This window comes from Macrotis lagotis, chromosome X (genome assembly GCF_037893015.1).
Source record: "Macrotis lagotis isolate mMagLag1 chromosome X, bilby.v1.9.chrom.fasta, whole genome shotgun sequence".
In the NCBI taxonomy this organism is placed as follows: domain Eukaryota; kingdom Metazoa; phylum Chordata; class Mammalia; order Peramelemorphia; family Peramelidae; genus Macrotis; species Macrotis lagotis.
The window spans coordinates 329,212,349-329,238,692 of NC_133666.1; the positions used below are offsets into that span (position 1 = coordinate 329,212,349).

The 26,344-nt window shown below is 35.9% G+C and overlaps 1 protein-coding gene across 1 annotated transcript in view; it reads right to left on the minus strand.

Moving 5' to 3' along the window:
• Positions 1–26,344, minus strand: part of SLC9A3 (solute carrier family 9 member A3) — a 119,046-nt gene that overhangs the window by 56,913 nt on the left and 35,789 nt on the right. Inside the window, exon 2 of the mRNA XM_074206829.1 lies at positions 3,894–4,196. Coding sequence (XP_074062930.1) covers positions 3,894–4,196 — 303 coding nt within the window. The remainder of the gene's footprint in view (positions 1–3,893; positions 4,197–26,344) is intronic.

Here is a 26,344-nt window from a genome sequence, read left to right on the forward strand (position 1 = left end):
TCAACCAAGTTTGATAGTGAATTGGGACCTTGAGAGAATTCAGGACATTTTTTTCCCCATCAAATCCAGATTTCATTATTAGAGAAGGGGTCAATATTATTTGAAATTGTTTTGTTTCCATCCAGTAGAGGGCAGGTATTCCCCCTTAAGGATTCAAAATATTCTTAGCAGAGTTGTAAGCCTGGAGTCAAAGGTTTCTATCTGAATGGTTATCTAGGGGCTAGTGGAAAGAGGAGACCTTTAAGGTTAACTTTTCTAAAAACCATTAATCACCTTTGTGTCTTCATTATACACTATAGTACACTATAAGTGTGTTCTTCTATGACAAAAAAAAAAATCCATTACGATCCTCATTCAGATTCTAGATAAAAGCACACAATCTGATTCACAGAAACAAAGTCCACCAACAACCAGTCCTATTTATCATTCCTCGGTTAGAGCAGAAGTTCTGAACCATCTTTTTTCGTGTCATGGACATCTTGATGAAGCCTATGGACTTCTCAGAATGATATTTCTGAATTCTTAAAATTAAAAATCCATAGGATTACAAAGAAATACAATTATACTAAAATGGTTATCAAACTATTGAAAAATTCAAGAACTTGTGATCAGGATCATTGTCTTGTATTGTAAATTCAGTGGCAAAGGTTAGATAATTTTCTATATACTATCTCCAATATTTCAATGTTTGTTGAGTAATAATGATGATGGAAGAGAAAGATGAAGTTTTTGTTGATGATGATATGAAGAAAGGCAACATGATACAATCAGTAGTAAGGAAGACAATGGTTCAGTCCATCTCTAACACATGCTGAGTAGCTTGTGGCAATCTGTGGCAATCATTTAATCTTTGGGTGCCCCAGACAATATTTGAGATTATAAGGTTCAGAGTCCTTGCTGATCTGCACTGGTAGAGGAAATTCCCTCTGGGAAGCTCTTTACCCAATCATGATCAGAAAAGTAGCCAAAACTGGAGAACTGTCATGTTTTGGCATTAGTTCAGATAGTGATATCTTCAGATAGTTTTTATATCACTAGGTGATGTCTATCCTAATTAGTGATAAGTGTAATGTGCTTGGCCACTATATAATTGTGCTGCTATAATAAATTAGCACAAGGGTCAGCTGAGGCATAAAGTAAATACTGTTATTATTACTACTCTTAAAAGGTACCTTCTGATTAGATTCCTTAATCTTCTAATTTATGCTATATCCTTATTTCTCAGTTTGCAGGACTCAAGGTTCCTAGCCAAATATCTCTCTTGTCCAGACTAGTTTCTTTCACCTCAATAGCTTCTGACCATGGAAGAATTATGCGACTTTAGTTTGGAAATGAGTTTCAGAATAAATCAGGTACTAGAAAAAAGAGGTAGTTTATTCTAATAAAAAAAATACTGATGTTCTCGGAATACTTTGTTTAGGAAGATTTGAGTTGTTTCAAACATGCAGAAGCTATGTACAAAATGGGCAAAATTCTTTCAGAAATTCAAAGAAATTTCTGGAACAGGAAGGTCACCTTTATTGAGACCATATTCAATATAAACTGGTTTATTGGTCTCAATGTCAGGAACTATAAATATCTGTTGCCTCTTGATGTTAAGATGGATAACAATAGATCCAGAAGATAGAATGATTGGTTAGCAGAGCTATTTAGAGCAGCACTATACCAATGCAGCCAAGATACCAGTTTATTCTAATGTGGGTTAATCGGCTCGCTCTGATTCCTACCCACAGACTGTGCTCCAGCCTTAGCCATCCATCATGTACCTTGCTAGTCACACAAATCCACTCTCCATAAATAGAAAAGCAAACTGGAAAAAAATGACCCACTAGTTTTGGGTTGTCTGCATTATCTTTATATAAGAATATAAAATCAATTTAGGTGCAGAGTCCTAGACTGATGCAATGAGATGTAATATATACAAGTGATGGGAAACGATGACTGGGTATAGACCAAGTGAGCCTAGAGTACATCACCCAACAGGACTTTGGGTGAAACAAAGATAGCCTGGGAAGCAAAGCTGCCACCAGGATACCCAATATTTCTGGACAAACACAAACTGCCAGTCCCAGCTGCCAAGATGATTGAAAGTGTCTTCTCAAATACAATATTCACAAGAACGAGATATTATGAGCTAGCTATTTATATACTGCAATAAATTGAAGCATGTATGGATGGTATCAAAGTCTACAGAACTGAACTGCTAGTACAGTTTTTCAGATTGCTGCCTAATAAAAATAGATTTTTCTGATTTGCTTCTTGGGTGCTAAGGCCTCACTAATACCAATCAGCAAAGAATGGACATGTGTGATCACAGTGCTGAGAGCAAAGTCTCATGTTAACTAAAATACAATTCAAGGTTAGGATATCATTCTGTCAAAATATGCACAGTCTGATGTGGACCTTCGATCTTCTCTTTCCCAATGCATATTTAATACAATGAAGATTTCTGTCTCCTGATTTGTATAATAAGGGCCTAGAGAAAAGACATTCTTCACAGTGCTACTTAAGTCATTTGGAACTTAAATCAGGAGGGAGCCTGAAAATTCCCATATCTTTATGTCTAGAAGAAAATGAATACTGTGTTTTTGTGTTCAAATAGTGAACAGAGACCCTCCTATTTTTAAAAATAAAAAGTAGATAAAAAGGAAAAAGCTTAGATGATTGCTGTAGCATTCCATTAGAATCTGAAAGAATCATACTTTGTTGAGAGTCTGTGGGAGTGAATAGTCTGTGTGATTGAGACCTCCCAACTGCCCACTTTGACTCCCAATTTGGAGAGTGAGGGTCCTGTAATTTGTATCATAATTCCCAGAAAGTAAATGCATAATACTCATAATATGTTAATTGTTTTAGCTTTAGTCAATTGTTACGTTCCTTAGATTAGCGATGAAGACCTGACTGATTATTTGTTCATCCCTGGGTTCTTTATCCTTAACTGTTCTGGGAAATAATAATTTAATTCAGAAAGTTTGGGTGAGGCGCTTTTCAAAGGAGAAGAAATAGGCATGATAACAATAAAATGACCCGAACTGCGATGAGACATATTCCAAACTTCAACACTATTTCTGACATTCAGGCTATTATAGAATAGTTAAAAACACTGTATATATTAATTCCCCCCATTTTTAATAGAATGACAAAAACACTTACTGGAGAAAGGATTTGTTTTTTTTGTTTTGTTTTTTGGATCAAATGCCACATTCTTAAATAATCATATAGCTATGTGAGATAATTAGCATCCCTGGTCTTTTTCAGAATGTTTCATTTTTCTTTCCCCCCATATAATTTTCTATACTCATGGAAATTGTTCAAAGAGGAGTGGTTAGGGAAGAGTGGTTATTAACAGTATAAGCCACTGGGGGTGGGTGGGTATGTTATGTCATTGGGAACTGGTAGGGATTGCTCAAAAGCTTTGAGAAAGGGTATATGACCGTGGCTGGCCACATCCCCTTCCCCGAGGAAATGCTTGTCCCATTCTGCTAGGAGTGCAGAAGGGGAAATGGTAGCCATCTCTGGGTTTAAGATAAAGTTTGTAGCAACATAGGTATGCCCTAGTTTAGAACAATACACGTCTGCTTTATTTTAGATAACAGTTGTGTTTTTCATAAGTACTATAACCTGAATTTTTGCTCATTGAATTATATATACATGTTAAATTAACTACTAGAGTTCATTATTTGTCCACATCCCATGGGATATAAAGATAAAAATATATTTGTGAATAATCATGTCCTAATTTACCTATTTTATATTTATAAATGGATTTTTGTATCCTGTTTTCCCTACTTATAATTGGGAAAACAATTATTTATCTGAGATTTACAAGAAATGAATCACTACTATAAACTTTGGGAATAAAAAAAAAACAGAAAAAAAGAATTTCTTTTTACCCATGATACCACTGAGGTAGACTCCATAAAGTGATAAGCCGGTTGTAGCAGCATTCCACACAGTTCCAATAACAGCATACAAAAGAATGGTTCCGAGGTTTCCAAAGAACAGGCGATTTGGCATAAAATAGCCAGCATCTAATACGATGGGTGGCAGCAGGTAGAAGAAGAATACAGTTGGTGTGAGGGTGAAGGAAGCAATATGGTCTGCGGCCCACACAATCCCTCCCAGGATAAGGCCAAGAACAATGAGCAAAGCACTTTCTGGAACAACACTGGTGACTTTATGAGACAGGTGGAAAACTGCAGAGAAAAAGAAAAAAAAAATATATATATATATATATGTTTATTTTTTGTAGAATCATTATGCAATCCATATTTCTTAGATAAAGTAACTTTTGCAAGGATTGTCTTCTTCATCTTTGTATTCCCAACATTAAAATTTTGCAATCTTAAGTACTTTAGGAACCTGTGCTTTCTACCAACAAGCTCTGTATCCATTGATGCAATTAAAAACCCTTCTGAAGCTTTTATAAGATGGTTTAATGAGTTTCAATGATCAAATGAGCAAAACAAAACAAAGCACTCCACCCAGACCAAATCACTACTTGTGGCCCACCTTTCTGTCATGAACCTCTTTAAACTTAGCTGGGCCATTTGGCAAAGGTTGCACAATCTATCACTAAGCTTATAGCATAGCAGGTCCTGCCAATGCTTGTACTCAATTGGAGCCGCTTATGAAAACCCAGAGTCACCCCTAAAATTTAAGGAGGTACTGGAGAAGAGCCTTCATGGAATAGGCACTTGGCAAATGTTAGTAATAGTAAATAAGTTTAAAACCTGTCCCTGAAAGCAAAGTCCCTTGCCTCTGGCCTACAAGTTTTGGGATGCCTTTGTACCAGGACCCTCTTTCTTTGATTAACAGTGAGGCCTTCCAGGAAATGCCAGGCAGTCAAGGTAGCTATGGGGCCAGCAGAGATCCTATTGAAGATCAAATGGTTCCTTTTCTGGAGCTTACTTTTAAAATAAACTGGGCAATGAACTGGTTATACATACAAACTAGGTGATGTATTTGGTTACAAATCCAATCAAGTGTTTGCACTGATAAAATGAATCATTTTCATTTTCCATTTTTTTTTTAGGTTTTTGCAAGGCAAATGGGGTTAAGTGGCTTCCCAAGGCCACACAGCTAGGTAATTAAGTGTCTGAGGTGGGATCTGAACTCAGGTACTCCTGACTCCAGGGCTGGTGCTCTATCCACTGTGCCACCTAGCTGCCCCCAATTTCCATTTTAAATGCATTTATTTCTAGAGCATAAAAAATTCTTGATCCTTTACAGAATATGGTTCTGAACTCACTTATTGGTATTTTTCAGGAGTCTTCTAGTTGGGACTTTTTCCTATAATAAGGTCCTTGAGGGCAGAGACTTAAGTGTTTCATTTAATTTCTATTTCTTCACATTACAAATGGTCTAAACACATAGATATTCAATAAATATCTAGTGGTTAATCACTAGCACTGCTTCTGGTAGCACAGGGCTAGAGGGACATCTGGCTTCATCTGGCTTTCACCTAACTAGCTTTATTATACATTATTCCTCTCCAGACATTCTAGAGTCCAGTTGTTTCTTAAACGTGGCAGTCTAGCTTATATCCCTGGCCTTTGAACTGGTTGCCCTCCATTTCTTGATAATTTCCCATCTAAACTTCACTTTCTAAAATGCCTTCCATTTTTCTTCAAGCATAATATCCTTCAAGCACCATCTTTTTCATGAAGCCTTTCCCAATCTCCAGCTGCTAAGGTCAGCCCCCAAAATTATACGTAATGTTGTTTTCATTGAAAGAATTTAAGATCCATGAGGAAAGAAACAGTTTGATTTTTGTTACTGTATCTAAATTACTGACCATAGTCCCTGGCACATAGTTTAATTTATCAGTGTCAATCTCTTTGTGACTCCATTTGGGCTTTCTTGACAAAAATTCTGGAATGGTCTGCTATATCCTTCTCCAGCTCATTTTACAGATGAGGAAACTGAGGCCAATAGGATTAAGTGACTTGCACGGGGTCTCACAACTAGTAGATGTCTGAGGTTGGATTTGAACTCAGGAAAATAAGTCTTCCTGACTCTAAGCCTGGCACTCCAACCACTGTGCCATCTATCTACCCTGGCACATAGTTTCTTTTTGTGGGGGGGGCAAGACAATGGGGTTAAGTGACTTGTCCAAGGTCATACAGCTGTCAGAGATTAGATTTGAACTGGGGTCTTCCTGAGTCCAGGGCCAGTACTATATTCACTGTGCCACCTAGCAGTCCTTGCACATAGCTTTTTTTTTTTTTTTTTTTTTTTAGTTTTTGCAAGGCAATGGGGTTAAGTAGATTGCCCAAGGCCACAAGGCTAGGTCATTATTAAGTGTCTGAGGCCGGATTTGAACTCAGGTACTCCTGACTCCAAGGCCAGTGCTCTAAGGCAAAGACCTCTACTTAATCCACCCCCCCACCATGAGGAGTTAAATCTTTCCATAGCCTCCAAGGCATTTTTGTGGCCCAACCAAAGGGTGTACGGCAGGAAGAAAAGATATGGGAGGCAGTGACCGGATTTAGATTTAAACCTGATTAAGCTTTAAATCAATCAGGAGATTTTAATCCAATACTTAGGGCCCTCTCTTCTAAGCATCACAACCCTCATCCTTTTCATCTCTAAATTATCAGCTAGTCTGTTCCTCTAAAGCAAAGTGATCAGTCTTTTATCCCCAGAAAAGTATGATCCTGAGACAGAGCTATTTGGACCAATACCTTCTTGTTCTATTTTCAGGTTAAGAAAATGAGGTGGAGGAAAAAAGCTTGACTTCATTAAGCCTAACTCACTAACCATTGATATTGACCCACAAGGAAAAGAACAACTGGATTTAGATGTGTATCTGATAAATGGTCACATTTGCTTACTATAGTTTGCCAAAAAAAAAAACCCTATCTCTTACTATTTAAAGAATTGAGCCCTTGATTTGACTATCATGTGACTCTGTTGGAGGGCAAAATTGTTTTTGTAAGTTATCCAAAGGATTTATAGGAACAGTTATATCTAATAATAATTATCAGCCCAGGAACTCCAGGAGAACAAGGTAACTAGTATTTCAGAAAAAAAAAAGGTTTTCTTAGAGGGTCTGGCACAGGGGAAGGAGCATAACAGATACTTTCTCTATACTTTCTCTTTTTCTCTATAAATTCTATTTTTGATAAGAATTTCTAGGTGATTGCTGAGTGATTTCCCAGCAAACAACTTTTGAATCAAATTTTCAGTCTACCACACTCAAAATTATGAAATAGAAAAATAGGATGTCGAGGCAATTTAATTATCCAGATAGTATACATAGAATCAAGGATAAAGATCTGCAAACCACCTCAGAGGTCATCTGGTCTAACCCTCTCATTTTGACAAATAAAAAAAACAGGTCAAATGACCCATTCAAAGGGACAAAAAGGTGGAAAAATATAAACACAAGATTTAAAACCCAGGTCCTTTGGCTTGAGATTAAGCACTTCCCCCACTGATTCTAAGATTCCTATGGAAAATAACAACAACCACCTAACACATACCTAAATATAGAACATGTACTTTATAGGAATTGTATAAAGATGAAATATATAAGATATATAAAACATCTAAATATTATCTCTGAAATTTAAAGATAATTCACTATACAGTCTTTATCTCTCTATAATTTAACAGGGTAGAAAGCTGGGAGTTTCTCCATATATATATTTATATACATCATTACATTTCCCTTCTAGAGTTTCACTGTCAGAGGGAGATGACTCTGGGTTCATAAAGACCAGTATCTGAATTCCAATTATTCAAATAATACCTTTAGTCAGTAAGTGTTGTGATGTATGTAGACTTCATCATATCCTGACATAAAAAGATGACTTTAAAAGCATGCTAATGAAGGCTTTCTGTGTTTTAAGTCAATGATACAGCAGGTTGCTCTTAAGACTTAGAAATCTGGGTCCTCTCCCCAACTCTATGACAGATTCATGGTGAATTTGGGCAAACGATTCCATTTATTTAGACTAACATAGTAAGAAAAGCACTGAATTTGTAGCAATGTTACCTGAGTTTGAATCCTGGCTCTTATTACTGTTGTGTAGCTGGGGAAGTCTCTGTCTCTTTGTACCTTGGTTTTTTTCATCTGTAAAATGTGGGGTCAGACTTGATAATATTCTAAGGACCCTTCTAGCTCTAGATATATAATCCCATGTCAAAGCTTCATTCTTTTTTTTAGTGTTTTTGCAAGGCAATGGGGTTGAGTAATTTGCCCACACAGTAAGTATTAAGTGTCTGAGAGTGGATTTGAACTCAGGTCCTCCTGACTCCAGGGCCATGTTTTGTCCACTGTACCACCAAGCTGCCCCTCAAAACAACATTTTTTAAATACATGGCATCACCATCTTAGGGATACTCTGAAACTACTACCCCATTGTTTCTGGAATCACTTCTAGGAGCCAAGCTGAATAAATCTAAGTTTTCTCTCATAGAAAACCTTTAGCTCCTTGTAAGCAGCTATCTTACTTGCTTCTCCTGTATGAGCCTAGGCTCATGTTTCTTAGTTTCCTCATTTGTAAAATGCAGCAGTTAGAGTAGATAAACTCTAAGGTCTCTATGGACAACACATTTAAAAATACAGTGTAGATTTTACAGGGAGAGTGCGAAGATGAAATATTTAAGTTCTGTCAAATATTTTCCATGAAATTTAAGGATAATTCTCTATACCTCCTAATATTCCTTTATATCTCAAACATTCCATCTGCCTTGACACCCCCTCCAACTTCACAGTGACTGTCATTCCAAGAACAAAGACTCCCTTCTCCTTCCCCATCAGAGACAATCTATTCAACATTAGACAAGGCCCAAATTGAGGGTGAGGATCTTCAACTTGCCTCTTCCATAAGCTCTTGGACCACAAGACTTGCTCACTCATTCCTTGACCAGTAAGCAGAACCAGTGACCCTCCATGTTCCTGCTGTTGAGCAAAACCTCTCCTTTCCCTCAGTTGATAGCCAAATCAACATTATCTTGCTACTTTCCTATGTCACCAGACAGCAGATATTCTGAATTGGAACTTTTCCAAAATGAAGCTTCCTTCCCTGACTGGACCTTTTCAACTGCTTTGCTGCTGAAGCTTTATATATCTTCTATCCAATTAGAATATGAACTGTACTGCTCATTTTTTTTCTATTTAAATTCCTATAACTTAGCACAGCCCTTTGTTCATAGTAATTAAAAAACAAGTATTCATTTATTCATTCCCTAACCCTTCATACACATTCTACCTACATTTTTCCCCAAAACTATCCTTTGTCCTTTCCATTGTCCTCCAGTAATATTGTTCTATTGCTAATAATAAAAAATAGACTTTTCTATGCCCTCTTCCAGAGAGTTGTAGTTCAACTGTTAGAGACCCTTTGGGTTTTTGGTTTTTTTTTTTGGGGGGGGGAATTCTGGAGTGATTTGTCATTTCCTTCTCCAGAGGATTAAGTCAAACAGGGGATTAAGGTCATATAACTAATAAATAGCTGAGGTCACATTTAAACTCAGGTCTTCCTGACTCCAGGCTAGTTACTGTATCCCTCTGTGCCACTTAGTTACCATGAAATTACTTGTATTTCTAAAAAAAATGTAAAAAATACTTTCTCCCCTCTCCTAACTGAATGTTGGACTCTTAATGGCAGGGAGCATTTTTGTTTATGCCCTTTTGTATTAATCTGCATTAAGCACAGAACATAATAAATGCTTGTTTACTGAATATATAAGGTTATGGTACAGGAAAATATAGCAGATCAATCCTTTTCGTAAGCCTCCAGAAGATAAAATATATATTTTCAGGCTAATAATTTTAATTTAACTTTTGGCAGCTATGGCGTTCCCCCCAGGATATACAGCAGCCACTTTTTGGCTTTTAGAGTCCTTTAGAGCCTCTTCTCCCTACCCTTGCTCACCTTATTCCCCACTATACACTTCATGACCCAGTGACCCTGATCTCTTGGCTGTTTCTTGGCATGAGACACTTCATCTCTTGACTGGGCATTTTCACTGGCTGGCCTGAATGCTGGGGTTCTTTCTTTCCTCTTCTTTGCCTCCTGGCTTCACTGGTTCCCTTTAAGTCTCTGCCAAAATCCCACCTTCAGAAAGAAGTCTGCCCAAGTCCCCCTCAATGGTTCAACCTTCCCAGCAATCACTCTGTAAGTATCTTGTTTTTATATTGTTGTATGTTGTCTGCCTCATTAGATGGGCAGACATCATCTGGGATAGAGTAAGCACTTAAAATTAAAGCTTGATGAATGACTGGCTGACGCAGAGACAATTTTGATGGATCCCAAGAAAGGGAAGGATTTCAAAAGCATGTTACCTTACATCCCCAATAAAAGACTACCCAACATCTGCATTACCTCCTGGGGGGGGGTCACTTGCCTCCATTTTCTTTCCTTGTGGGTTTATTTTAATTTTTTACTCAAATGCTTCAGAATAACTCTGATTTTATCTGCATGAGAAATCATTCTACATATGTGGAGTACAGTCCTTCCATGCCTGCATAAGGGTTTCATGGGTTGCTTCAGCCAAAATAAAAACTACCATCTAGTAGGTAATATTCTGGTGATGAGCCCCATCAAATTTTAGCATGAAAGTGGCACAATGGATAGAGACAGAGCTCAGGAGCAGGAAGTCATGAGTTCAAATCCTACCTCAGACACTTACCAGCTGTCAACATCTCAGTCCCGGTTTTACCCTCTGAATAATAGTACCTTCCACGCAGGGTTGTTATGAGGATATATGAAGGGTTTTTCAAGACTTATGGTGTTACATAAATATTATTACTAGTTAGGCTAGGTATTAGAGGACAGTCTTGCTTAGCCAGTATTCAAAGCCTTCCCAGATCAATGGGATCTGCCAAAGCTTCTTCACTGGAATAACCCTGGAGAATCTTGACACAACAATAGGAGTCTGGGACAGGAAGGTTCCCTTTGCATAGTTTTAAAATTTCTACTTCTTTATCTCCCATTGTCTTTTTCTTGTGGATAACATAGTTCAAGAGGTCTGTAGCTGAGAGTCACTCCCATAAGATTATAGGGCCAATAATCAAGTAACCTGGGATCTTTCTGTAGCTACTGAAACAGATGTATGCTTCAGCCAAACTCACTATTCTATTCCTTGAATCTGGCATTCTAAATTCCATCTCTTTGCCTACAATGGTCCTATGCTTACAGGGTCCCATGCCTACAAATGCATTCCCTCTTTGCCCAGACCTCAGAGAATCCCTTGATTCAGTCTGAATTTCCATTACCTATGGAAAGTCTTTATTAACACAGTTTTCTCCCTTCTCAAATTATAATAAATATACTTATTTGTATGCATTTTATAAACTCTCTCCCTCTCTCAGGTAGAAAATAAGCTCCTGGAGGGAGTTTTCTTTTTACCCTTAGAGCCTAGACAGTTTAGTGCCTCACACATAGTTGGTGCTTTAAAAATTGTTGTTGGGTATGAGTAGTTTTCTTAGCCTACTCTGTTGGGACTGGGTCCCAATAATTTGATTGCTAAACAAAACATATTCTTCATTCCTGAACACAAATTCTTTAGCCTTGAGAAATGAGTGAAATAGGAATAAGAAAGATATAGGAAGGGGCAGCTAGGTGATGCGGTAGATAGAACAGTATCCCTGGAATCAGGAGGAACCTGAGTTTAAATCTGACCTCAAACATTTAATGCTTAGCTGTGTGACCTTGGGAAAGTCACTTAACTCCACTGCCCTGCAAAAACAAAAAAAAAAAACCCCAAGATATAGGGGAAATATGCTATATTTATGTATGTGCAGGACCTATGACAGCTTGCTTATGTGACAGTCTTATATTTTGCAAGAAAGATGTTCTAAAAACATTTAAGAAAAACCTAAATTTACATGAATTGAAGCTTAGTGAAGTAAGCAGAACCAAGGACATGGTACACAGTAATAACAACATCACTATGAGAGACTTAGCTCTTCTCAGCAATACAGTGATCCAAGATAATTTCAAAAGATTCATAATGAAAAATGCTAACCATATCCAGAGAAATATCAATGGAACCTGAATGAAGATTGAAGCATGTAAGTTTCACTTTTTTTCCCCCTTTCTCATGGTTTTTCCTCATAAGCTTTGCTCTACAAATTAGCAAATGCAAAATGTTCAGTCACTTGAAACTACAAAGGTAAATCTTCTTTCATATGACTAATATGGAAAATGATTAATATGATTGTGCAAGTACAATAAAACAGATTGCTTTTAGTCTTGGAGGGGGCAAAAATTTGAAATTCAAAATCTTATAAAAGTGAATGTTTGGGGTAGCTAGGTGGCATAGTGGATAGCCTGGAGACAAAAGGACCTGAATTCAAATCTGACCTCAGACACTTAATAATTACCCAGATGTGTGACCTTGGGCAAGTCACTTAACCCCAATGCCTTGCAACCCCCCCAAAAGAAAATCATATGTATGTATATATATATATGATTGTAAAAATAAAAATCATATACACACACACATAAATATAATTATAAAAAATAAAATGGGGGGAAATAAAATGGCTGCCAGGCCTGGAAAGAAAATGGAAAGAAAGAATCCCATTTTAAGGAGATACTTACTATACACTAGTTGAAACCCTGTCATTTACATCATACCTACTTATCTGTACTTCTTGCTGGAAGATGAAATCTTCCAGTGATTGAAAGAAGCAGCATGTTCTCATAAGCTTTGCTCTACAAATTAGCAAATGCAAAATGTTCAGTCACTTGGAACTACAAAGGTAAATCTCTAAATATTTTATGGTTTCCTCACGCTAAGTTGCTAGTAAAATGTAACCTTTTGGTTTTGGTCAATAGGACTAGAATTGTCCTGCTCACGCAGTTATAGAACTTGAACAATTATCATTCCTGGCTAGTGTCTAGTTGGTGATTTACAGGAAGATGTGTAATTATTAGGACTTAATCTTTGGCAATTGCAAAAGCTGATACTTGGCTATATTATCACGGGAATCATGCTTTATCTTTAAAAACAATAATAATAATAAAAAAACTTTGCACTCCAATTTCTTGGTGTGTGTGCTTTCCTTCATCTCCCAAAAAGCTCAAAGTTCTCTTCAATATAGTATCAGATGAAACTATGTATCATAAAGCCTCAGTAAGTTGAAATAAAGGGTAAGTTGACAGTGGCCAAACTAACTTTAGAATGTATCCCTTGTTCACAAGACTCTAAAAGCCCAAAGAAGAAATGATTTCACTCCCTATTCTGTGAGAATTGCATATAATATATACATACAAATATGCATGTGAGTATATGACTAATGTGACTGATTTATCACTTTCTCAGTGGAATTGGAATAATTAATTTTAATTAAAATGCAGTGGGGAAAACAAAGGAAAGAGAAATGAAAGGACAAAAGGAGAAAAAACAAATTAGGTTAATTAGCATCAAACTATTAATGTTTATAGAAATCAAGAATCTCCTGGTGCTTCTCTTTTACATGCATTCATGATTAAGAATGGAATACACTTAATATTCTCTCCAGGGTAGGGAAGCAGTTTTAGAAGGAAAAGAGGTAAACCCAGATCCAAGGTTTAATTTAAGTAATAAACTTAGCAAACACACTAACTCCTGATAGTTGTTGCATTTAAACTAAGATTTATTATTTTTCTTTAATGAATCTACCTTTTCTTGAACTATCATGACTTGGTACCAACATTTGCCAGAATGTGGAGGAGACTTGGGTCAAAATGGAACCTGGGTGGAGAACAAACAAGGAGGCAGCTTCCTTAGAAGATCCCTTCTTCAACACAATCCCTTGGAGCAACTCAGTGACTTTCTCCATGATATGAGGACCAGAAGGTTCTCCTGGATGATGCTGGTGATAGCAATAGTTTGTAAAAGCATTGCTGGTAAATAACCTTGCAAATGAATTGGATTTAGTGTCCTCATTCACTGATAAAGGAAGGAGGGCATTCTTAAACCTTAATCAGAAAACTTGACTTTTGAAAATCTGAATTAGAATAAGACTTTTTTTAAGAGCCATAAAGGACTGTAAGATAATGTAGTACAATCCCCTCATTTTAAATTTGGGGAAATGAAAGCCAGAACTTTGAAGTAATTTATGGGTCATGACCAAGGGGTTTCTTATAAAGAAAAACAAATAGGAGCAGTGGGTGGCAGAGTGGATAGAGCATCGACCCTAGAGTTAGGAGGACCTGGGTTCAAATTCAGACACAGGCACTTAATAATTACCTGGTTGTGTGATCTTAGGGAAGTCATTTAACCCCTTGTCTTGCAGAAAACAAACAAATACCCTAAATAAACAAAGAACCTCAAGGAGCTAAGAATTAATGAAAAAATGCAGAGGAAGGTGGCCTAGAATTCTATCATAAATTATATTATAAAGCAGCAATCATCAAAACTGGCACAGGTTAAGAATTAGAATGGTAGATCAGTGGAATATATTAGATACAAAAGAAAGAAACAATAGTAATGACTATAGTAAATAACTATAGTAATGTACTATTTGATAAATCCAAAGATTCCAACTTCTGGTATAAGAATTTTTACTCTTTGACAAAAACTTCTGGGAAAACTGGAAAATAATTTGACAGAGATTAAGCATAAACAAACATCTCATACTCTAAAGCAAGGTAAGGTCAAAATGGGTACAGGATTTAGAAATAAGGTGACACTATAAGCCACTTAGGAAAACAAAGATAATTTATCTGTCAGATCTTTGGAAAGGGGAGAATTTTATGACCAAAGAAGAAATAGCGAAAATTATAAAAATGCAAAATGAATAATTTTGATTACATTAAATTGAAAAAGTTTTGTGCAAATAAAATGAATGCAATCAAGATTACCACCTTACACCTATCAGATTGGCCAATATGACAAAAAAAGGAAAGTGATCAAAGTTGGAGGGGATGTGGCAAAACTGGGACACTAATGCATTGCTGGTGGAGTTGTGAATTGATCATACCTTTCTGGAGAGCAATTGGGAATTATGCCCAAAGTGCAATAAAAGTGAGCATACCTTTTCATCCAGCAATACCATTTCTAGGTCTGTATCCCAAAGAGATCATAAGAAAGGTAAGAAACCCATAAGTACAAAAACGTTTTTTAGCAGCTCTTTTCGTAGAGGCAAAGAATTGGAAATTGAGACAGTGCCTATGAATTAGGAAATAGTTGAACAAATTGTGGTATATGAATGTGATAGAGTATTTTGTTCTGTAAGAAATCATGGGGGACAGGATTTCTTTTTTTAATTTATTTTTTTATTAAAGATATTATGAATTTTACAATTCCCCCCCCATCTTGCTTCCTCTCCCCACCATGGAAAGCACTCCGTCAGTCTTTACTTTGTTTCCATGTTGTACCTTAATCCAAATTGGGTGTGATGAGAGAGAAATCATATCCTTAAAGAAGAGAAGAGAAGTCTAAGAGGTAACAAGATCAGACAATAAGATCTGTTTTTTTTCTAAATTAAAGGGAATAGTCCTTGTACTTTGTTCAAACTCCACAGCTCCTTATCTGGATACAGATGGCACTCTCCTTTGCAGACAGCCCATTATTGTTCCTGATTGTTGCACTGATGGAATGAGCAAGTCCTTCAAGGTTGAACATCACTCCCATGTTGCTGTTAGGGTGTACAGTGTTTTTCTGGTTCTGCTCATCTCACTCAGCATCAGTTCATGCAAATTCCTCCAGGGTTCCCTGAAATCCCATCCCTCCTGGTTTCTAATAGAAAAATAGTGTTCCATGACATACATATACCACAGTTTGCTAAACCATTCCCCAACTGAAGGACATTTGAGGGACAGGATTTCAAACAAGAATGGAAAGACTTACATGAACTGATGCTGAGTAATGTGAGCAGAACCAGGAGAATACTGTACGCATTAAAAGAAATATTGTACGATGATCAACTGTGACAGACTTGATCATCTCAGTAGTACAATAATCAAAGACAAGTCTAAAGGACTCGTGATAGAAAATATCATCCACATCCAGAGAAGGAACTGTGGAGTCTGATTGCATACCAAAGCTTAGTATTTTCAATTTTTAAAATTTGTTTTATGGTTTTTTTGGGGGGGGGTTCTGATTCTTCTTTCACAACATGATTAATATAAAAATATGTTTAACGTAGTTATCCATGTATAACCTATATTGATTACTGTCAGGGGGATGGGGGAGGGAAGGGAGGAAGGAAGAAAAATGTGAAACTCAAAACTTAACCAAAAAATTGTTAACTATCTTTGCATGTAGTTAGATTAACAAATTCTGGCTTTATGGTACTTTTTAAGTAGCTAGTTGGTATATAATCCCCAGAAGGGGATTCTAGTTTGATCCAATTACTACTACCAATCATGATGATTGACATTCAAAATGTTCACTGAATAGTAATGAGTTAATTAAATCAAAGACTTTGCTGAATTTAAATTGAAATTTACTTGTGGCTAAACAATTAAGTATAATGGACAAAGAAAGGTCAATAAGTTACAAGTTCTTATTTACCCAAATCTTAGCCCCAAGGGATAGTGGAGCCTGCTGGTAGGAACAGGAATTGAGGAGCAAAGATGCAAGCTCTGAAATTTCTATTTTATCAATGGTAATGCCTACTGTATCTCATAATCCATTTTTCATGATCATATCAATTTATAACAATGTGACTGATTCAGAATTTAAGTCCCTTCGGTACCAAGAAATAACTTTCCCACCAGAAGTCAATGAACTCTTCTTTCACTGATCTTAAAACAGTTTAGGGTAATTATGAGGTAGAGATAACTTTAGAAATGGAAAGATAGAACTCAATAAAAATACTCTAATGACTTGCCTCATCATTTATTTACAAGTTAAACCTATCTTAACCAAAATGCTTGCTATTTCCTAATCCTTGGTAAAAACTAAGAGAGGAATAGGAGAATAGAAAGTGAGAGAGAAGAAAATAAATGTAAGGATAGCATTCTGGAAAAGGGGGGAGGGAAGGGAGGTGATGGGACAAAACTGATGGCCCTGAGTTATATTAGTAAATGTTGTCATTCATATCTTGATTCAGTCATTCATTCAATCACTCAATCAGCAAGCCTTTATTAACCACCCGCTGGTGCCAGGTGCTGAGCTACATGTTAGGGATTCAAAGACAAAAATGAAACAGTTGCTGTCCTCAAGGAGCTTACACTCCAATGGAAGAAGCAACACATCCATAAACCTTTGTACAAGATATCTACAGAATAGATGGTAGATAGCCTTAGAGGGAAAGCAGGAGCTGGGCAGGGGAGGGAGGGTTGATTTGTGGAAAGCCTCTTGTTGAAGGTAACACTTAAGCTGAACCTTGAATGGGAATCTTAAAAGGAAAATGCACATGCCCAAGGGATCCTTGACTTCTTTTGAGTTAAATCACATTTTAATGCAACATCTATCCCATTCATTTATTCATACCTTTATTGATTCCCTTCTCTCCTCAAGAATGCAATATAATTTCAGATTTTTTTTTTTCCATTTTTCTGGACAGTCTAACACATCAAATTTGTGTGTGAATCTGTGAGCTAATCTTCCTTCACTGAAAATATCTAAGTATTTGGGCCATGGAAACACCAATACTGATAATATCACGAAGATGTCATTTTTCATCATCAGATTCAGCTTTATTATCTCAACAGAGATGTGCCCATTGAGTCCTCAAAAGGTTCATCATTTTTTAAACAGAATGTCAGGTTTCTCATAAGATTTGTGTGTACATATACATATTCATACACATACATGTTTGTGTGTAGGGAGACTGTGACATTGTATGAAAGAAAGAGAAATGAGAGAAAGAGGAAGAAGGGAGGGAGGAAAAGAGAGAAGGGGAGAGAGAGAGAGAGAGAGAGAGAGAGACATTTGGATTGGGTGAAAACCACTAAAAATGAAAAGGATATTTAGAGAGTGTCATTTAGGGAAAGGGTAAATAAATGTGTCAATCAATCTTCTATTTATCTTTACAATTGTGTTAAATTTTTCATAATAAAATTCTTAAAGACTATATTCAGTCAATTATTAGATATTTATTGAACACTTATTAAATTCAGGGTACTTCAGTTTCTAGGAGTTTCCAAAATATCAAGCTGGGAGAAAAGAAATAAAGAATTATGAAATCTCTTTATAACACTGAAAGGGGAAAAATTAACACCCACTTTAAAAATCAACTTCTTTCTATAGGAGTGTTTCAGTTGCTGCTTTTTAGGGGCTATGATTTGATCTATAGTGAATCCAAATTCATACAAAAGTGAGTGTATTGACAATATGGTTTTGTGTTAGGACATTATGCAGTGATCCAAATTTAACATAAAATCCTTTCAAAAAGAGACCAGCTTCTAAAACCAAATGCTTCAGCGCCAACTATGTTATCGGAGGTAGTGCAATAGATCAAGAAGCCTGATAAGCTGATATAAGCAAAGAATTAAAAAAATAAGGACAGAAACCTTTTATAGGAATTCAATTTTGGAGATAATCAGGACCTCAGAATTTTTCTGTAGCTGGGGTTGGCATACCTTTATAGCAATGACATATTATTTAAGTGGCATCCAAAACAGCCAGTAACTTATTGCAAGAGTCCTGAAAGAGTTACAGCTAATTAAGCACAAAATGGTACAGTTGCATTATAGTCACTACAGGATAACAAAAGCATTTAACTCTAATTACAAACCTTTCTAACTGATGTTAAAGGTCAGCAATAGCTGACTGCAGTTACCCAGGCTAGTAATAGCAAGAGCACTCTGGCTGCAGAGGCTAAAATGGTTGCCTCAGGTCCCCATAAAGGATATCAGCTGATCTACCATTACAAAATAAACCATCCTTCAGAGACATTAAGCACAGTTTGGGAGAGTCTCTGACCCACTTATAAAAAAAAATATCCCCTTTGGCCTTCAATGATCTTTTGAATTAATTTGAAGATTTAGCTGAATCTACTTAAATTAAAGAGCACAGTAAATCCTTTGGTTTTACTTTAACATGGGCAAACCTTTACAAATTAAATACTAAACACGCTAGTAAAGAGTTAGCTAGAAAAACACTACTAAGCCCTTGAGAGGCCATACTGGTATTTTATCCTTTTTCAGACAGTAAATGGCAAACACGAATTAGGTCCTGAAATGATGTTGAAATGATAAATAAGCATTCTGAATCTCACTGCAAGATATATAACTCAAGTCAATCTATATTTATTGAGTTTCCTTTCTGCGAAAAGCACTGGAGGGGTCAGAAAGATAAATCACAGTCCTACCTTCAGTTTTACAATCTCATAAGTTTTCATTTATACAAATATTATGGCAGTGATCCATTAATAATTTTCCCTGTGGATTTATACTTAACCACACTCTTCTTCGCAGTTTCCTCTTGTGACTTACAGGACACTTGAGAAACAATTCATTGAATTAGGGTACAGGCCATGGTCACTAGCAGGGGAAAAAAAAATCCCCAACCAAAAATAAATCAAATCCTAACTGAGCAGCATAATACTTTACTTTTTATAAGAGAATGCAAACCAATTAACTACACAGTTTTATAACATTCACTTATTTCATTATATTCCAACAGTTCAAAATGAAATTCCTGATTACAACTTCCCTCCCCTCGATTTGTCCTTTCCCCTTCCCCTAACTTTATTTCATTGCTGACTCAGCCATCCTCAGTCAAATAGGCTTATATTCTCAGTCATCTTTGCCTCCTTCCTCTCCCTCCCTGTCATCTGATTAGTTAAACAGATTTTCATTTCTACTTCTGTTCTATCTCTCAGGTTTGTTTCTTCCTTTCTGCTCCTGTTTCAGTGATAAATTGAGCCCAGATTTTAGGAAGTCTTCAAGGTCAGAATCAGGAGTTTATTCTTTTTTGTTGTTGTTTTCAGACAATGATCTATCCAGTGATTATTTCAAACAATCACTGATCTCTCCAGTCTTCATGTTACTCCCTAGCCCTAGCCCTAAATTTCAGCCAAATACTCCCTATCCCCATTCTAATCCTACCTTCTTTTAAAAAATTAGATTTTTTTGGTAAATAGTATTTTTTTCCAATTACACATAAGGATAGTTTTCAATATTCATGTTTTATAAGATTTTGAGTTTTAAATTTTTCTCCCTCCCTCCCCACCCCCCTCACCAAGACAGCAAGAAATCTGATTACAGGTTATACTTGTGCAATCATGGAAAATAAATCACCTTCAGGGCTTTGCTTCCACAACCTCCTTTGCCTAAAATGAATTTTCCCATTTTTTTAACCTATCTTTTGATGTGACCCCCTTCTTCTAAAAGATCAATTCCATTAAAAAACCTTTCTCTAGCTCTCCTCAACTTCCCCTCCTCTCAAGTTTGTCATAGTTCATTAAAAAGACATCCCTTTTTCCTCTATCACATACTCTCTGAGTGTGAGTATGTCTCTGTGTTTGTGTGTGTGTGCATGTGTGTGTGTGTCTGTGTGTATGTGTAAGACATCTTCCCCCATTAGGCTATGTTTCTTGAGAGAAATGTTTGCACTGAATCTTTTTAGATCCATTGCACTTATCATAGTAACTCATAATAATTGATGCTTACTAATTATTGACTGCCCTGGATTTTTTTTTTAATGTGCCAGAATTCAAAGTCCAATGCAGAAGGTACAAGAATTTCTGATGTCATCTTTTAGACCTTTTCAAATATTATCTAATGAATTTTTCACACTTCTTTGGCCTAGCAGAAATTTTACAGATGAACGCATTAAGGCAAACAGAGGTTAAGTGAATCAGAAACAAGATTGAGGACCCTCTTTGCTGTGAAAAGGTCCTGCTTCTCTTGACTAAGAATTGAATGTGCTTAAGAGCAAACCCACTGGTAACAGTGCCTAGGCTGTGAAGTAAAACCCTATTACATATGTTTTGTGTGCTTTTCTGAGAAGATTTCTCAACTTATTTTTAGTTTTCTAAATTGCTGGACACAATTTACACAACTTTGCCCCCTCCTATAATTACAACATTCAAGCTTGCTTTTATGTCAATTTTATATTTTGCAAGATAATGTTCTAAAAGGATTTAAAACTTAATCCCTCAAAGCATCTCATGGCCTTTGACCTCCACAGAGGAGGCAGTTGGTTGAAGGAACTCTGTCTGATTCAAAAGCTGTGGTCTAAGTCTGTCTATAGTCAAGCTTCTTTGCCTAAATACATGGAAACACACATGACATTCATAAAATTTTCAGTTATCACATAGTCGTCATTAGATCCTTAAATCTCCAGTACTTTGTGTAGGAATCCATCATACACATGTGTATGAAGGTGTATGTGTCTGGTGTGTGTCTTATATATATAGAATCACAAGAGTCTGCAACATTATACTAGGGATATAATAAAAATGCAATGTAGTCTCCCTGGCAAGTTTGTTGAATCAACTTAGCAGTCTGCAGTTGCCACATCATCTGCGCCCTCCTAAATACTTCTGTACAAATCTTCACTCAAATTCCCTAAAGCACAGTCTTAAAAAAATCATTTCCCTATTCAAGTAAAGTCACACACCAAAATGTTTTCTGCATGTAGATCAGAAAGTCATTTCAGAGATAATTAGTTAGATGAGTTGAACAATGTCACCACAGAACAAGGTTAGACTTTACTTCCTTTTTTAATTCTAACTTTCTATAAACAGATGAGGCAAATTAAACTTTCAGAGTCCACCACAGGAAATATGCAAATTAGATTTATATGCAGTGAAGAGAGAAGTAGTAAAGCTGAAGAATGGATTTATGATTCGGGATAAAACTCATATTGCCTGATTACCACTAGTTTGAGATAGTGCCAAGAAAATTTTAGAAGAAAGTGAAAATTATATTTTAAAAATTTCCATGATTCAGTTACAGAATTCAAATTTGCACCAAAAGAAATATATATATAATACTATCTTCTAAGCAATATAATTATATTGGGTTAAAATAACCTGGTAAACCCTCATTTAAGTTTCAAGAGAATCTTTTCTACAGAGACCTTGTATAATAAATTACAAGAAAATGGGGATTTATTCATTTCTCTTCTTATCACTTCTTTTTTTTAAATCTTCAGCTTATCCTACTATTCTGTGCCCCAACAATCTCTACCATGCACATATAATAAACTCAAAGTTTTTTTTCTTATGCTTTAATAATTAGAATGGGAAAAATGAGGCAATTTAATTTTTATGATTAATTTTACTTACAAATAAATTCTCATCCATAAAGTTCTTCTGTTCTACTCCTTTCTTTCAACTAGGTAAGAATGGAAAATTATGTACTCAAGGCAATTTGTATTAATGAGAAATTACTTAAATGCTGGTAAATGACTTGCATCCTGGTAAGGATAGTAGATATTATACTAGAATAGTTTTCTCATACTCTAATCCAATGGCTTTGCACTTTTAAAGTCCTACCTTTCATTTTCCTTTTTCTCTTTATTCTTTTAACAACTTTCAAACCCCATTCACTTCATATTGAGATGTTTTTGGTGTGTTTCTGCCCCTTCCTCCAAACCTTCCTTCCTATGTTCTCTTTACATACATGAAGGAAGAAAAGCATTATTGTTTTTGAAAATTATTTATAAGCATTATAAAAAAGGCATTTTAAATTAATCAAGAAAGTATATTTTATTCTCTTTTCTTCTCCATAATCTATCAAACATTTATTAGGAGCCTTGTTTTCTCTCAGTAGAAAATTTTAAGAACTTTAGAGAAACAAAATGCATTCAGAAAATATGCAATCAAAACACAATAATTCAAGACCTTTTGGCCTAAGATATATGAGAATGAGCTTTAAAAAGTTCATTTTATCAAGAGTGTGTATGTAAAGGTAGCTGGGTGATAAAGAGGATAGAGTCAGGAACATCTGAGTTCAAATCCAGTTTCAGACATTTTTGAGCTATTTAACCCTGGGCAAATTACTAACTCTGCCTCATTTTCCTTATCTGTAAAATGTGGCAAATCATTCTAATATCTTTGCCAAGAAAACCTCAAATGGGGTCAATAAGAGTGGGACATGAATGAAATGAATGAACCACAATAAAATTTATAAATATATATATGCATGTGTACATAGATGAACATCCATATAATCTAGATGCTCATTTTAGAAGTATGCACACATATTTGCACATATGTATATATACTTGCTAAAATGAACATTATATTTACATGTACATGTACATATACAAATACACATCCATTGACAAATGAAACTCCTGAAGTCTTAGGGAACTTTTTACTCTACTATCTGGCCAAAAATATTTAAGGACCTACTATGTGCTAAGCATTGAGTTAAGGGCTGGGATACAAAGAAATGCAAAAGACAGTCCCTGTCCCCAAGGAGTTTGTCATCCAACAGGAGACAACATGCAAATAAGTTTGTACAGTTTTAAGCAACTAAAGCGCAAAACTATACAAAGGCTTATGGAGCATCTATATACAGGCCATCCAGTTGAAAAAAATCCAATAGGCAATTGGTGCTGTAGAAATGGAGGTAGAGAGAAAGACTTAAGGCCTTCATAAAGCTCTGAGAATCATCTTTATATAGAACCTATTTTTTAAAAGTCCCAGCGCAGCAGGAATATATAAGTTTTCATCTCAGGTACAAAAACCATCTCCTGGAAAAACTTGACTGAAGGTAAAGTCAAGACTAGGGTGGCAAAAAGCTAATCTACACCCCCCCCAATGTCCATCTTTCACTGTCCATTTAGGGTACCTCAACCCTTTCAATTTATAGATAAGAAAAATGAGAATCAGAGAAGTTAAGTCCCCCATGGTCGCATCTGCAGTGCCTAGGTTATTATCTGGGCTTCCTGACATCTAGGTATTATCACAGACAGCTGTCATTAAAGTCAAGACCGTTTCCCTAAATATCTCCTTTTCCTTTGAAGGATTAAAATATTAACTCTCATGAATATGCTGGTATGTATTATTTTGTCATGTTGGTATGTATTATTTTGTAATATTACTAGCTGTCACATACAAAAAGTAAAGTCTTGAAAAAATGGACATAGAAAAGATAAGTTTTAATGGAAGGAATTCTTGAAATGTCCCAACTATCAGAGTCACCTGGGGAATGAAGGCTCAGGTAAATAAGTAAGGACATTTAATATACAACATATCTCCCAGGATCAAGGGAAACAGAGGAAGAGTAGAAATTCCCAAAGTGAAAAGTTGGGATGGAAGTCAGGAATGCTTTCTGATTCCTATCACAGATTGCCATCATTAAACTTAAGACTTTTTCCTCCAAACATTACTTTTGCTTTGGAGAATTATCTAAGCAAACTTGCTTTCAGCTTTCTGAGAGAATGGTAGGAATAGAATGAGTCTCTTCTGATGTTATCACATTGAGAAAACATAGTTACTTAAGCACAGAAAAAAATGTGGCACTAAATACCCTTCAATATTTATAAAATAGAACAAGATAATGTAAGACCCTTAGGAGACCTACCAAACAAAAAGATTTTAGAGAATATGGAAAAAACCATATATATATATATATACATATACATATATATACATATACATACATAAAAACTGAGAAGTGGGGAAAACAACTACATTAGCATGACTACATTCTGGTTTTATCCAGAAACAGCTGTTTGGAAGAAGTAATCATTTGATGAAAAATTTTCATTAATAACTATAATGATTGTGCATGCATAACCCTTTTCCAGGGGGAAAAAAAACCCAAACCAGGAGCAGGTAAAAGGTCAAACTGACCAACCTTTATGTTAAATTGTGAACAAGATTTCAATAGTACTATTTTCATAAAGACATCTTTTGTACAGATAAAATGTTTGAACAATGTTCCAAGACTGCTGTTAATCTAACCTGTTCATAGATCCCATTTAATTGCTATAGTTGCACAGACAATCATGTGACTTATAATATTACTATTTCCTTAAACTCAGGACTTTGTAACTTATTGTCACTTTAAGATTTACAGGAAGACACGATTATGATTATTCATTTTTAATGTTTATGGGGTGTTGTAAAAGGACAAAGTGTTTTATAACAAGAGGTTATAAATAACTATATAAAATGAGTTAACAACTAAAAGGTCATTCTTTGAAGGATTGATTCATTATCTTAAATAGAAGAGATAGTTTCTAGAGTAGTTAAGTCCATTGCCAAATGGAATACCTTTGGGTGAGTATTTTTTTTTCCTGAAGTAGGGTTTATGAACATTGAATTTGGTCCTCCTTTATGAATTTAGCAAGATGTTTTAATCAGATCTATAGGATCTAGCCTTTCCTTTCTCTTCAACTCTCTTATACTTCTTTTCTTATACCTAAGATATATATTTCATATATAAATGAACATATTTTCTTCATTTTCTTTTCCTGTTCTTGATAAAACTAGGGTCTGCTTAACAGGCTCTGATAATTTTGTCTGGACCACATCATCCCTCTGTAATTTTATGCATCAGTAATATATTATAAGCCTGTACTACCTGTTTTAAAGGGTGAGGATGATTCCCCATCCCACTCATAGATGTCTCTGTCCAGTGTCCCTAGAGAACTGAGACATCTAAATATCATTTTAAAGCTAGATAAAAGTCAAAGGCTGATACTGGTCAACAAACAGTCATAGGAAATTGTTTTATTTTTTTGGGGGGGGGGGTTGCAAGGCTATGGGGTTAAGTGGCTTGCCCAAGGTCACACAGCTAGGTAATTATTAAGTGTCTGAGGCCAGATTTGAACTCAGGTACTCCTGACTCCAGAGCTGGTGCTCTATTTCCTGGGCCACCTAGCCACACCAGGAAATTGTTAATGAGTAAAAATGGAGTAAGGAATGAGAATACTCTATACATTTAGAAATTTTCTTAAGGAGGTAAATGCATAGAGTATAATCATTCAGTCTTTCAACAAACAATTAAAGTCACAGGAAAAGTTCACAAAATGCCATTGAGTCATGAGTTTCAATAGATTAGTAAAGTGGGTCAATGGAAAATTATTCCTCTCTTACCACCTCCCTTGTCTCTAATGTGGAGAAATTGGAAAAGGTCCAGGGAAGAGCACCATAACAATACCAGAGATGGAAACAGGATTGATGAGGGAGGGTTGGAGGAATTGGGGTTCTTGTGCAGGATTCAGAAAAATCTGCTTTTTTTGCTGGGCTGAGATGGGGGGGAGAAGGTTAGGGAATATATGGTGAATGAATGAAAAGTATTTATTAATGTCTGACTAGGTGGCAAGCTACATGCTAAGTTCTGAGGCCATAAATACAAAAGCAAGTCAAAAAGAGAACTTTCTTTATAGGGGAATAGTGATCAAGAAAGGGTGTTTTGGTTTGAGAAGTCACAGGGATAGTGAGCAAGTCTTAGGGGAGTCCAAAAGAAATTGTAGAATTGATTTGATTGCCATATGATACCCAAGTAAGAGATGGATATTAACTTAATAATACGGATAC